Source organism: Pelodiscus sinensis, chromosome 2, assembly GCF_049634645.1.
Source record: "Pelodiscus sinensis isolate JC-2024 chromosome 2, ASM4963464v1, whole genome shotgun sequence".
Classification (NCBI taxonomy): domain Eukaryota; kingdom Metazoa; phylum Chordata; order Testudines; family Trionychidae; genus Pelodiscus; species Pelodiscus sinensis.
In genome coordinates this window covers 139588041-139603425 of record NC_134712.1, presented here as the reverse complement: position 1 = coordinate 139603425, position 15385 = coordinate 139588041, and the positions used below count along the sequence as shown (strand labels likewise).

General features: G+C 42.9%; 1 protein-coding gene across 1 annotated transcript in view; it reads right to left on the bottom strand.

Moving 5' to 3' along the window:
- The window catches only part of NFX1 (nuclear transcription factor, X-box binding 1), a 92012-nt gene that overhangs the window by 47116 nt on the left and 29511 nt on the right, over positions 1-15385 (bottom strand). Inside the window, exons 10-11 of the mRNA XM_075921512.1 lie at positions 8600-8697; positions 1423-1453 (exon numbers count right to left, since the gene is read on the bottom strand). Coding sequence (XP_075777627.1) covers positions 1423-1453; positions 8600-8697 — 129 coding nt within the window. The remainder of the gene's footprint in view (positions 1-1422; positions 1454-8599; positions 8698-15385) is intronic.

The window sequence follows — 15385 nt, the reverse complement described above, 5'->3', positions numbered from 1 at the left end:
GCAATAAGACATGCTGTCTTCACTATTCCTAATGGTTAAACACCATTGACTAAAGTCTCCCACAACAAAAACAAAGGACATTTCTTTTGAGAGAAAATCAAAGGATCAAAAAGTTAAAAACTATGGCATCCATCCAAAACAGACTATTCAACAGAAATAACAGACTCCATTACCAATAAGCAATTGACTAGATATATTTTGTGGGCTTTTTTGTTTATTTTGCCTCTCTCTGAAGCATCAGAGATTGGACACAGCTACAGAGAGGACATCAGCTAGGGAGGGACCAGTGGTCTGAGACAGTACACAGAATCCATTTTAGAAGTCTGACTAGTGTGTCTTGGTCATAATGCTCAAGGTTATACAGATTATGAACACGAAATCTGGGGCTGGGTAGGACGACTTCTCTGCCAGATCGACAGGAACCTTAATTTTTTTTTTTTTTTTTTTTTGCCTATCTCTGTAGCATGGGATTCACCTGCTGAAATCATCTGGGCGGATCTCACCTAATCAATTCCTTGCCATTGCAGTGGCCTCTCCTGGTGGTGGCAGCTTAAATTTCTCCCATTCTGTGCCCATGACACACAGTATACTCTACTAAGGAATTAAATGTTTAAGACTTAATAGAGTGTTTGGGCTTAATATGGATTGGCATTACAACCCACTTAGAAAATTTTGCTTATGAAAATTTGAAACAATAAGAATTTTAGGAGGTGAAACTAAAACTTAGACACATTTTATGCTGCACATTTTCTGTTAACTTTTAATAACTTCTATTATATAAAATACTACATTTAGGTTTAAGATTGCACAAGTGTATTTTGACAATAGTGAAAATCCTAGAAAAAGGGTGCAAACTTCAGAAAATAAGGTTAAGTAACTGGAGAAGTCTGTCTGAAAAGTTCTAAAGGACTTTCCCCCATTAGATCACAAACACAGATTTAATAAAATATCAGACCATAAGGAGAAGGAACCAACTATTTGCACTAGAAATTTCCAACACTTAAAGCACGTAAAAGAGTATACCAATGTATGTACTATTATATGTATTCTTCTGCAGATTTAATGAAGCAGCCAACACACACAATTTGATTCCAAAGTTTAAAGATGTTGATCTTATATAAGTGAAGAGTATTAAACATCTAAAATAAACTTTTGAAACAAATCGAGACAAATAATATAAAGAAAGTAGTAACACAAAACCAAAGCCTGCCAACTTTGCACATTAAATCAAAATATTGTGAAGTGGATGAAATGGACTATATTCTTCATACAATCTTCATCCGCATCTAATCTCTTTGTCCACATACTTCATATATTAAATCAAAGTAACAAACTCCAAAAAACCACATCAGTTTGAGTAGAATGTTTTTAAAGCTTCTACTTTATAAAGACGTACGCCGTTAGAGGAGTACAACTACTTACCTTTATTTTTGAGGAGGGCACATGGGACTTCCTAAGAAACAGATAGGATAGGATTACATCACAGCAAATTAAAGGACGCTACAGCTTAATGCTCTAAAAAGCTAACTACATATAGTAAGGGGAAAAAACTCAAGCAATTGGTTTTTAGCCACTACAAATATTTACACACACAGTAAGTGGGACAAAGAACCCTCATCATAAAGGGGGGGGGGGGAAGGAGGTTACTGACCTCTAACAGGATATTCTAAACCCTATCTGTATTCTACACAACTATAGACATGCACACAATGTGCCTGTGTCCAGAGATTTCTAACAAGTAGTGTCCATTCGGCCAGCAAGTTTTTCTTTTTATGCTGCGAACTGTTGGTATAATAGGCAGTGCTAACCAATGCCTCTCTCCATAGCAGAAGTATCTGAAGCAGAGGGGAAGGAAACAGCATAATGGAATACAGATAGAGACCTGATAGTTTGAACAACCTCCAATTACAGGTCAGTAACCTCCATCTCTTGTCCAGTTTAGGTACCTGTCAAAAAGATGGTGTTGAGGTTGCTTGTACTCTATTCAGGGGAGGAGTGTGTCTCAAATGGACACAAGAGATACAGCAACAGATTCAGCTATAGAGTCTCCTTGCAACTGCTTCACTACAGTGGTAGTCTTAGTGATTTACTAACTGATTCTGTACTTTGCACATAGACCAAGACCAAGACTTGTCTTATGTCTGAAGAGTGAACTCTCCTCCCCTCTTTGGAAGTATGAGATTTTGGAAAGAATGCCATTAAGCAGATAAGTCAACTGATGCAAAGCTCAGAAGTTATGTTAGGGATGAATTTCAGCTAAGGCATAAAGGGAAACCTTTTTCTGATGAACACAGCAAAACCACAAGTACTCCCAGTTGGCTCAGTCATCTGGCTTATGCAATAGCGCCTAAAAAGGTGACCTTTATGGGAAGCTGGGATGTGGAACATGCTGCCAGTGATTCAAATGGTGATTTGGTAAGTACTGATAGTCCAAGGTTGAAGTTCCATTGTGGTGCAGTTTTCACCACTAATGAAAAGATCCTATCATAGTCTTTTCAGGGATCTAATTGTTGTTGGGTCAGTAAGAACTGAATATCGTTCTCCTAAAGGACAAAGGATAGCTGCTTGTTACACTCGCAAGGTATTAAAGAAAAGCCCCAAGATGGTCTGTCCAAGATAACAAAAGTATCACCCCTGAAACCATGGTCCAGGTCTGCTCTGGAATAGTAAAGGGTGAACTTTTTATTTGTTTTGGATGTGAACAGACCCCAGGATAGCGTGAAGATCTTGCTCAGAATAGAATTGTGCATCTCCTCCTCGTGATCTATGGCAAAGTGCTTGCTGAGATTGTCTGCTAAAGAATTTTGTACATCTGGTAGGTACATAGTCAAGAGAATGTGATTTCTGATGCACCAATTCCATATATTAACAGCTTCTAACCAGAGAGGAAGGGATTTTTACTCCAATTTGTTTTTGTCAAGGTCAGTCATTATGATACCTGACAGTATTTGAAAATTGTGGGACTCAATAAGTGGGAGGAATGCATTGCAAGCAAGATGGACTGCTCTCTGCTCTAGCTATGGATTCTTGCCTCCTGAGGAGGCCAAGTGCTTTGTGCATTGCATTTTCCAGGTGGTCTCTAATCAGGGATACAGCATCAAAAGAAAGGTTACATCAGGTATGGAGATAATTAAAGAAACTCCCACACATACCTGTTCTGGATTAATCTATCAAGCAAGAAAAGCTGTAATCTTGGTGCAAGTTGTTACTCTGGTGTTTATGTGGTCTCTGGTGAGTAAATAGAACAGAGTCAGGCTTGTAAGCAATGTAGGGAAAGCCTGACAGTGTTATGTAAGTACACAAAGTCACATGGCCTAACTGGGAAAGGAAGACCTTGAGTGGTTTGTGGTCTGAAAGTGACCTGTCTTATCAAATTGTTCATAGCCTGGAATCTTTCCAGTGGAACGTACACCCTTGTTCAGATCAAATCCAGGGTTGCTCCTATAAAGTCTATTGTCCCAGTGGAAATCAAAATAGACTTTACTTAGTTAACACAGATACCGAAGTCTGCTAGAAATTGGAACAAAAACAGAGTCACTAAATAGATCTCCTGACTTAAGTGACCCATTAGGAGCCAGTCATCCAGATATGAGACTGTGTGTCTTATAATGATATATAAGCTATGATGTGTCATTTGCACCACTTCACTCAGAAAGCCTTTGTGAAAATGGTGTTGCTAGTCCATATAAGAGTATTCTGAACTGGTAGGGACACACAAAGATAAACTAAGATTAAAAACTCAATCCTAAAATATTAAAGAAACACTATGTACAGTATATTTACCAGTTTGAAGAAAAAAGCTGCACTGAGAAGTGTATGGACACCACAGATTCTGACCCAAGGCACACACCATTAAGAAGGAATGAAAGAGGCATCAGTCTGCCCCACCCCTTACGCCCTTGGTTCAGAACACAGGAAGAACAGTTGCACAGGTATAGGCCAATGGACACCACTTGCTAGAAACCTCCAATTTCAAGTATAGGAGGTGCATGTGTACCCATGTATACGATACACATAGGACATGGTAGTCAAAGAAGAATCTCAAAATATCAAGATGCCCATTTTTTTTTTTTTATTTACATACTATGCCAATTTTAACTGCTCTTTTTCTTAGTAGTCCAACACAGAGTAGTGCGTAGTTTTGGGAGTTTTTTTTAATCTCCTGACCTCATTCCCAAAGAGATGTTAGCCATACTTGTGGAGATAACATCGCTGAAGGGGACAGACCCACACTGCAAAGCAAGCCTACCAAACCATCCCTTTTACCGATCCAGAAAACATTTTATTTCCCTGCTTCAAAAAAAATGCCACAGCCCATTTAACTCCTTTTGTCTTCTATTTTTCCAGGATTTAGGTAATAAATCCAAATCCATTTTTTTAAAAAAAAGAGAGAGAGAAGAGTGAGGCTTTTTTATATTATTCTTTTAATTGGCCATGAGATGTTTTGCATTTTCACCTGAGATATATTAACAATAATAAAATAATGCATGCTTTTTAAAAATTCTACTGTAATCTGTTGGGTTATTTTCCTTCAATAGCATTTTGCTGCACTGCTAGGAATCTGATTACATATGCCAAAACACAAAGTTCCCATTTATAGTCCATTTAAATCTTACCCGAAACTTGTCGTCTCAAGAAATCCTCAAGTCTGAAAATCATTACTGAAAGGTTAACCACACCAGCATGTCTACAGTGGCAACCAGTATTGTGGTGCCTGAACTATCTCCAATAGGCACTCAACAAAAGCATCATAATTCAGCCAAGAAACTTTCAAAGAAGTTATGATAACTTTTACACTGTCTATTCTCATATGCATGACATTTAGAAAGCCATGCTGGATGCAGTAACAAGCAGTCTATCAAGAAAAGACGGTCATATACCCCACCCCACTCTGCTTGTTTGGTCAGATGGTACAGCACTACCCCCGCCTACAGAGGCTGAGCTGCTCCAGGCAGGGAGAGGCAGAGGAACAGCTGGGATTTGCCTGGAAGGGTCCTGGCTTTCCTAGAGGTGAGGGCGGGCAGCAAGTGGATGGATGTGACTCAAGCCATGCAAGGGCTGTCCCACCACACTGTCAGCTGTCACAGGTTGTTCTATGAGGGGAAGAGGTCTAGAATGTTTCCTGAGTTTTTTAAAATCGATCAAACACAGGAGAAATGCCATCAAGTAGATTGTTGGGTCTCACTTCACACAACCAGTAATAATTGTGTTGATTTCAAAGTCAAGGCACTGGGAGTGGAACTCAGAACTTCTAGGCCCAACTCCTATCTCCAAACACAGATCCTTTGAGAGAGCTCTCTGGCAAATTCCATATCTCTATTTGCAAAGGAGATACATAACACAAAACTACCCCCTGGGGTGCCATAAGAACAAATTCATCAGTACTTTGACACCCACATACCAAGATCAGGAGGGTAAGTAGGTACCTAGTTAGAAAGGTCCTGAATTGTATGAATTTGCCTATACAGACCAGGAGGAAAAAAGCACAACTTTTAAACTTCTCCAAAGACAGAAAAACAGATTAGCATGAGGAGTAATCCCTCACTTTCCCTCCCTCCTACCCAGTGACTGCCTCAAATGTAAGGAGGTGCACTAGCTCAAACAACCTTTACTGTTCACTGGAGGTTAGGATAAAGTTTTTTGCAACTCCAGGGAGTCTGGAACTGTTTTTTGCATGCAAGAACAAAATACAAAGGTGCTGTTTACCAAAATACCTTTAGCTATTGCTCCTAGTGTGCAAACCTTTATCTATTAGAGAACATCTACACTTGTCATGGGTGACACTCTGGGAACCAGCTTTCTAGTTGTTGTTGGCACAGTAAGCTGTCTTCACACATTATGACAATAACAGCTCCCTGCTAATTTCACCCTTCTTCTAAACTACTTTAGAGACAAACAGCAATCCCACGAGGACTTGCCTTTGCTCGTGCTCACAGGACAAATGTTCATGAGGTCCAGTACCAGAGAACTTTGAAATGCCAAAAAAACTGAAGGGAAAATCAAAGTCCATGGAACAGATGTCTTCAATGTTGAGAATGCAATGGCATAGCCATGTGTGAACTGCCACTTCTGGTCCTAGAAAACCAGCATTGTGTGGTAGGACCATATCTTGGAAATCTCGGACCAATGGCTTCAGTACTTCAGGATGAAAGAGTACACCTCCACAAGTTATGTTGATCTTGCATCAATGATCCAGTACCAAACCATTCGATTTTGAAAACCCATACTAGTTCAAAAGTGGGAGGCTATCACTGTTTGGCAATTGGCAACTCCTGATAGTTACTAGTCAGCTATAAACCAGATGGGTGTTGGAAAAATCAACTGTTGGGGCAGTGATGGCACAAGTGTGCAAGGTTATCACCATTATGATCTACCAACCAGTAGTTGGCAACACCATGGACTGAGGCTTCTGAACTATTGAAGATCATTGATTGAACACACATCCCTATTGTTGGCCCACCAAAAAAGGCCAGTGAATATGTTCACTGAAAAAGTTAGTATTCACTGGTTCATCAGGGCTTAGTAGACCACAGTTTTGGCTCATGAACAGTCACACAAGAAAGGCCAATGACACAAAGGCACAAAAATTATTAGGGGGCTGGAGCACATGACTTAGGAGGAGAGGCTCAGGGATTTGGGCTAATTTAGTCTGAAGAAGAAAAGAGGAAGGGGGGGATTTGATAGCAGCCTTCAACTACCTGAAAGGGGGTTCCAAAGAGGATGGAGAGAGGCTGTTATCAGTGGTGACAGATGACAGAATAAGGAGCAAAGGTCTCAGGTTTCAATGGGGGAAGTCTAGGTTGGATATTAGGAAAAATTATTTTACTCAGAAGGTGGTAAAGCACTGGAATGGGTTCCCTAGGAAGGTGGCAGAATATCCACCACCTAGAGGTTTTTAAGTCCTAGCTTGACAGACCTGGCTGGGATGATTTAGTTGGGGTTGGTCCTGCTTTGGGCAGGGGGCTGGACACGACCTCCTGAGGTCTCTTCCAACTCTACAATTTCTAGGAGATAGTATAGGGACCCACAGACCCCTCATAAGAGAGAGATCTTGGAGTCACTGTCGATAGCTCTCTGAAAACAACCATTCAATGTGCAGCAGCAGTCAAAACAGTAAATAGAATGATAGGAATCATTAAAAAAGGGAGAGGGAGAGTAAGACAGACAATATCTTTTTGCCTCTATATAAAACCATGGTACTCCCACATCTTGAATACTGCGTACAGATTTGGTCGCCTCATTTCAAAAAAGATGTATTAGCATTAGAAAAGGTTCAGAAAAGGGCAACAAAAATTATTAGAGGTTTGGAATAGAGCTCATATGAAGAGAGATTTAAGAGACTAGGATTTTTCAGCTTGGAAAAGAGGAGACTAAGGGGGGGACAAAGGTATATGAAATCATGAGTGGTGTGGAGAAAGTGAATAAGGAAAAGTTATTTACTTGTTCCCATAATATAAGAACTAGCGGCCACCAAATGAAATTAATAGGCAGCAGATTTAAAACAAATAAAAGGAAGTTCTTCTTCACTCAGCACACAGTCAACCTGTAGAAACTCCTTGCCAGAGAATATGGTGAAAACTAGGATGTTAACAGGGTTCAAAAAAGAGCAAGATAGATTCATAGAGGTTAGGTCCATCAATGGCTATTAGCAAGGATGGGCAGGAATGGTGTCCCTGGCCTCTGTTTGTCTGTAAATGGATGACAGAAGAGGGATCACGTAAGGATTACCTGTTGTGTTCCCTCCCTCTGGGGCATCTGGTATTGGCCACTGTCATAGGCAGGATACTGGGCTAGATGGACCTTCGGTCTGACCCAGTATGGCCATTCTTATGTTCTTAAGAAGAACAAGATAATGGATGAAGAGGTGCTGCTTGAGCTAGCTGGTATAAGGTACAGAATTGTAACAAAAGGCACATGGAATGTAATATTAACTTGCTCGTATCAATATACAGTCATGCACAACATCTTTATATTAATCTAGAGGACAGCATGCTGGTGTGTTAATAAGTACTTTGTCAGGGTAAACAGGGTAGTGTCTCTGACCTCCTGAGAGGCATTAGGACTCTGCTTTGTAAACAGTAAATCTGGCCAAGTACCTTTGCCATCAAACTTAGCCTGTGGACTATCTTTATGAAGAAGATGGAGGTCTGATAAATCAATATGCTGCATTTTCTGCTAGTACAGTAGCATTGGAACTCCAAGAATAGCAGTGTTAGGAGCATTACCTCGGCAGCACTAACACTTCACGACAGGGACACATACTCTCCAAAATTCCACATCAAACTACCATGCATATGGTGTACTTTTAATAATGCCTTTTGGTGGAAGTAACACTAATTAAAATTTAGTAGCTTTGGGGAAGAATGTAGATTTTCCACAGCTACATTAATTAATACATTCATGTATTTATAAATTACAAAGCACACATCTGAACTTGTGGGCCATTTACTTATGTTCCATCATGTGGAGCTAGCTATTTTCTGCTGTTTCTACTACCTAGTAGTAATTGTTACTACTACATTTTATAGCACCCCTTTTCCCAGAAATTTTAAGAGTACGAGAGATAGCTTGTTGCTGGAGAATAGCGTATGAACTTTACCTTTGTTTTGAAGGCACACCTACAGTAAACATTTGAGGTACGAGAGCACGGTCCACATTCTCCTTCATGGCAAAGATTTTCACATGTATGAATGAAATCTATCAAAATAAAATTGTACAAGTTATTTGTAAACTGAACCTTTTAATTTAATAGATGGTACTTAAGATCTATTGCACATGAACATGGGGACCACACTGAAGCTTCTGCATGAGAAGGCAGCTTCAGGGACGAGACAGTGCCTTCAAATCACCCTTTCAGGCCTGGTCTACACTGGGAGGTTAGATCTGAATTAGCTACATAAGGTCAATTTTCTGAACAATGAGTTGGCGCCACCACGCCCATTTCATCAACTTTAAGGGCCATTAAAGTCGATTTCTATACTCCTGCTTTCATGAGGCGTAACGCTACATTCAGTTTGGATGATCAAACTTACAGCAGTGCAGACGCAGCACTGTGCATGTTGATGTTCTTGGCTGTGGCCACAGCTTTCAACTCTATTGCTCTCCAGGTGAACAGAAAACCTTTGGGAAAATCTGAATTTCATTTCCTGTGTGGCCAGCATGACAAGCAGACCTCAGAGCAGGGACCACAGCTGAGCAACACATCTGACCATGAGTTGCAGGAGTTCCCAGGGTCACAGACAAGCAAAAGCATGGCGTATGCAGGAGACCCTGGCCCTCTGGGTATGACTACACTTGCAGCCTAATTCGAACTAAGGCTGCAAATGTAGGCATTTGGAATTGCAAATCAAGCCCGGGATTTAAATATCCCGCGCTTGATTTGCATGTTCCCGGCCGTCGCCATTTTTGAAACTTACACGCCCAAACTGCCCGTGTCTACACGCAGCAGGGAAACGGGTGTTCGAAATAAAGCCATATTCCAAACTACCTGTTATTCCTCCTGCAATGAGGTTTAACAGATAGTTCGGAATAAGGCTTTATTTCGAACGCCCATTTCCCTGCCGCGTGTAGATGCGGGCAGTTAATTTGGGCTTGTAAGTTTCAAAAATGGCGACTGGCCGGGAACATGCAAATCAAGCGCGGGATATTTAAATCCCGGGCTTGATTTGCAATTCCGAATGCCTACATTTGCAGCCTTAGTTCGAATTAGGCTGCAAGTGTAGACATACCCTCACTGCTGTATGGGGAGAGGAATCTGTTCTTGAAGAACTACAAACCAGCAAAAGAAATGCAGATACCTATACCAAGGTCGCAAAGAGCATGGAGGGAGAAAGGATATGGAAGGGGAACCCAGCAGCGCCAAGTGAAAATAAAAGAGATGAGGTAGTCTTACCAAAAGACAAAGAAGGCAAAGAGACTGACTGAAGCACTGTCGCAAACATGCCGCTTCTATGAGCGGCTGCTTGAGATCCTTGGAGGCGGAGGGGGCTGACCAGCTTCCATACCCAGTCTGAGGATTCCTCCCAAGACATTTCTCAGGCAGCAGCGTGGAGATCAACATGGATGAGGAAGAGGAGAATGGTCACCAGGCAAGCAGGGCAACTGTTGTCACTAAAGCTACATCTAGACTGCAATCCTCTTTTGAAAGAGGCTTTTTCGAAAGATACTTTCAAAAAAGCTTCTTTCAAAAAAGAAAAAAAAAAACCATGCATCTAAACTACAATCAGTACTTTTTCGAAAAAGCAGCTTACTTTTTTGAGAGAGCACCCAGGCAGTCTGGATGCTCTCTTTCGAAAAAGCACAGTTTGCATTACATAGCACCATTTTTTGAAAGAGCACTTTCAAAAAAAGGGGTTCTTCCTCATAAAACGAGGTTTTCTGTGGTCAAAAAAACTGCCACGTTCTTTCGATTTACTTTCGAAAGACTGCAGCAGCAGTCTAGACGCAGGGGAAATTTTTTTGAAAAAAAGGCCACCTTTTTCAAAAAAACCTGTAGTCTAGACACACCCTGAGAGCCAAGAACTTTTTATAATCTTGGAGACAATCTGCTCACATTCAGGCACTGATCCCGGGAAGGGCATTTTGGGTGAATTCATGTTTTATCTTGCTAAAAGTGGGTTAAGGCAATTGGGTGTGATCTGTGGTGGCCACTGTACCTACACAGCTGGGGGGCCCCCAGAACAGCTTGTTAACGTGTCTGGAGCCAGAGTAGATATCCTCCTTGCACATTTCCTAAAGCTGTTAAAGAGGAACTCCTTTATCCTTCTCACAAGGTTTCTGCGGAGGCCTGCCTTATTCCACCCTGCATGGTAGGACACCTTCCCACGCCAAGCCAGCAGTGAATGCTCTGGTGTCATTGTAGGAAAAGGTTCAGGTTTCTGACCATAGTCAGTCAGCATACACTTGCAACCACTCTGTGTGATTCGGAGAAGACTGGCATGGCATAGCAACTGGCGCATGGCAACCTGGATGAAGTAGGGGGAGAGAATGCCTCTAAAATAAATCTGCTTGCTCATCCCCAATGAAGCATGGCTTGATCCCCTACTCTGCCACCCTACTCGGACTCCTGCTTCCCTCCCACCCACTCCTGTGGGAAGGGAAAGTTGCATTCTCCCAGCAAATGGGAGGTGCCGAATACACGGGCTCCACATAAGCCCCTCCTCTGCCCTGCTGCCATACCCGAACCCCCTCTCCCCTACTCCTAAGGGAAGGAAAAGTTGCCATCCCCCAGCAAACAGGGATGCCAAACACATGGGCACCATGTGACCCTTGCTCTTACGCCATGCCTAGACCCCTCCAGCCTGTAGGCTCATGCCACAGCCTGTTCTTTACCATGGCTGCCTGCCACCAAACCTAGTCCAGTTGCTCCCCTAAGAACTCTGAGGTGTACCTGCTGCATAGTGACCTCTTGAATACATAACTGCGGCCTTGTACGTAGCACATCCCTATTGTCTTTAGGCAGACCTTCCTTTTAATCTAACCGATTAAGTATTACACACTACACTATCTCCTGTAAAATCTGCCCTTCATTACAGTGAGAGTGGCAATGAGCCTGCTGAGCACTCCTCCATCCCTGCCAGCTGCCCAATTGTCACAAACTGACTAGGGATGAGATGTTCAAGATGCAAGGAACCGGAAGTGAGGAACAAGGAGAGTCTGTGTCACTCAGAGTGCATGTGATGGACCGCATAGGGACTTTCCAAGATACCTACATGCACAGGCCCCCTCCAGCCCTTGCGGACCCACACTGCCTCCTCGCCAAGTGTCATAACCTCCTTTCCGAGGAACTCTAGAAAGTAAGTGATTTTGAGCAGCCAAACACATGGGCAATAAAGAGAGCACAGCAGAGGACAGTGCAAATCAGTTTTTATGAATGGCCAGTTTTGAGAGTCATGCATGTTGCTGTCAAGGAGGCGCCCCTTCATTCAGTGTGCTTGGATGAAGCATCATGAAAAAGTACCCCTTGCGGTTTATGTACTCCTAGCCAAGATAGGAATGTGTATTCCATATATCATCCCACCGCTGTGAGGGAACCCCATTACAGCAGAGCCCTCCACATTTCCCAGAGCCACTATCCTCCGTAGCAGAAGGGTATCGATTGCCTTGGCCACTTGGATAACAGCCCTCACTGTGCATTTCCTCACCATGAATTGATTTCCAACTGACCAGTAGCTGTCTGGTGTTAAAAGATTCCATGGGGCAATTGCCACACACTTCTCCACTGTCAGATCAGGTCTTATTCTGGTCTTCTTGGGCTTCAGCATAGGGAAAAGCAATTCACAAAACTTCCATAAAGTGGCCTTGTGCATTCGGAAGTTTTGCAGCTACTACTGATTGCCCCATACCTGGATCACAATGCAGTCCGCTCAGTCTGTGCTAGTCTGATGGCACCAGAACCAGCCTTACACTGTGCCCAGAAGATCAAACGCCAGCAGCATTTGCCAGTCACTTAACTCAAGTGGTTCACAGAAAAGTATGATCGTGGCATCCCAGGATTTGTCCTCATTCTGGCAGGCCCTGGATATGCTCTGGACATACTCCAGCATTGGGTGCACATGGTTAATATTATCATAATGCTCTGATCCTCAACTGTATCCACTACAGATCCCACACTTCCGCTGCTAGAGTCTACACGGATAATCAAGCAAAAAAAAGGGTGCAAAGTCTGCAGTCGCTATTGAGCAGGGGAGGAGGGAGGAGTGCATTATGAGACTGACAACATGTATCTGGAACCACTCACTGCACAGTTTTGGTCCCAGCATACACTGGGAGCATAATTCAGAATGCAAAGAGGCACAGATGCTGTGGTATAGCTACCCACTGTGCTTCGCTCTCAAGTTGATGACAGCCATCGTACTGGGAACACAATACTTCAAACTATGTTGAATTGTTGCACACACTGGTGATATGCACCATCAACTATACAAAATCAGGTGTTAAAACATCGACCTTAATAAATTCGACCTTATCTTTCAGTGTAGACATGGCCTCGGTCTGTCTCATGTATGTGTTACAGATTTTTATGTCAGAAAAAGTATAACAATTAGGTCTTTTATAAAATTTGCAACTTAAAGTTGTACATTGCTTTGAAATATTTAATGAAAAAGGCTCATAATTGTGTTTGTTCATTTTAATAAATCTACGGCCTCTAGTATTTCACTTGCACAATTTTTATACTACTAGTATTAAACGGAGACACTTTGCTAAATACTTTTCATATAAATATATAGAATCAAGCTTCTAATTTAACATGGTGCTGTCTGACCAGATGAATTATTGAGGAGCAGCATGTTAAAAACCATTTTAAAAAACAAAAAATTTCCCTGTATATAATCAGATTTTTTTAAAACAGAGAACAATTCAACAAATTCATTTTTTACTATGTATACAGGCAGTCCCCGGGTTACGTACAAGATAGGGACTTGTAGGTTTGTTCTTAAGTTGAATCTGTATGTAAGTCGGAACTGGCATCCAGATTCAGCCACTGCTGAAACTGACCAGCGGCTGACTACAGGAAGCCCGAGGCAGAGTTGCTCTGCCCCGGGCTTCCTGGAATCAGCCGCTGATCAGTTTCAACAGGCTGAATCTGGACGCCAGTTCTTACATACAGATTCAACTTAAGAACTCCAGGCGTCCCCAAGTCAGCCGCTGCTGAAACTGATCAGCGGCTGATTCCAGGAAGCCCGGGGCAGAGCAACTCTGCCTCGGGCTTCCTGTAGTCAGCGCTGGTCAGTTTCAGCAGCGGCTGACTCGGGGACGCCTGGGGCAGAGCAGCTTGGGTGCTGCTGGGTTGCTGGGGTGTCCGCTGCCCGCGTGCTCCGCGGCTTTGCTCCCCGTCTCCCTGGTATGCTGGAGACCAGCAGACCAGAGAGACGGAGCAAAGCCTCTGAGGACGCCGGCAGCGGGACAGCCGCAGCGCGTCTGGGCTGTCCGCTGCCCGCGTGCTCCCCGGCTTTGCTCCCCATCTCCCTGGTCTGGGGAGACGTTGGGCAAAGCCGCGGAGCACACGGGCAGCGGACATCCCAGACGCACCGCGGCTGTCCCGCTGCCGGCATCCTCCGAGGCTTTGCTTCCCATCTCCCTGGTCTGCTGGAGACCAACAGACCAGGGAGATGGGCAGCAAACCCCGTTCGTAACTGCGGATCCGATCCGCGTAACTCGGGGACTGCCAGTACTGATCTTCTGTATGCTGTTTAGCTTGGAAAAAATGGAAAACTTGACCACTTTCCACATTGCCTACAGTTCATCAAAATGATTGCTGGCATAGATCCACACTATAGGAGAGGCACAATGTCTTGTGTGCATGAATTTGGCACTAGGGAAGAAAAATGTTAGTCCTGCTCTAAGGAGAAAGTGGATTCATCTGAAGAATACTAAACAGGCAAAACTTTGTCTGAGTTCATCTGAAATGCTCCCCTCTGAACAATAAGGTCCACAGATCCATTGCAGTGGGATTCCAGCCTAATCAGCCTAATTTTCCATTTGAAAGCCAAACCAGACCTGTCAGTCCCTGGAAGGAAATCATCTCACTACTATATAGCAAAAAATCATCAAATGGTCAATAGAATAATACAGAATTCATTTCAAGAATAACTATTTATAGAACTGAAAGCTTAAGCAAAATTCTCAGTTTATTACTTTGAAAATCAGGACCAATGCCTTAAATTGGCATTGAAAGCTGACCAGGAGCCAGGGGGATAGCCTTGTTCCCCGCTTGTGCTTGTGCTCACGCTCACAACAGCTTCAGCCATGGAACAGGTGAGCAGATCCTTCTGTCCCACCTGGAACCTGTTTTGTCTGGATGCAGCTTGGAAGTGACAAATGCAGAGATCACTGTGACCACTCATCCCAGAAGAAGGGATATTTCCTGAGAAGTCCAAAGTCATTTTTGGAAACTGATGCTTCCTGGTCATCCAAGCTTAGCAAGGAGTACAAGGCCTCCTATTAATCTGTTAGCCGGGGGATTATACACTAATGCACCTCTTCCACGTTAAGGGTCAGATAAGAACTAGGCGTTCAATTTGAACTTTCAATAAGTAAAACAAAGACCTAATGACCACTCCTATGATGCATGCTACCCATCCTCCCTCAATCCACTACTTTATAAACTTGAAATCTCTCTGGCTCTTCTTAGGTAGTTTAGGCCTTTTGCCTCACCCAGATGACAGAGAGAGGATTAAAGAAGACTGTAATATACACTGTATCAAGGAGTGGGTCTAAGGCAACGTGTCCAAGGAGGAAATGTGAGGTAAAGAAAAAAAAAGTCTGTTTATTCACTGAAGGAAATAGAAACATTAAGGTAAGTCATAGTTCATCCTTTTTTGTGTTACCCACCATGAGGGTGAGAAGGAATACCAGACACTGAAGTTTATTTAACATGCTTTTG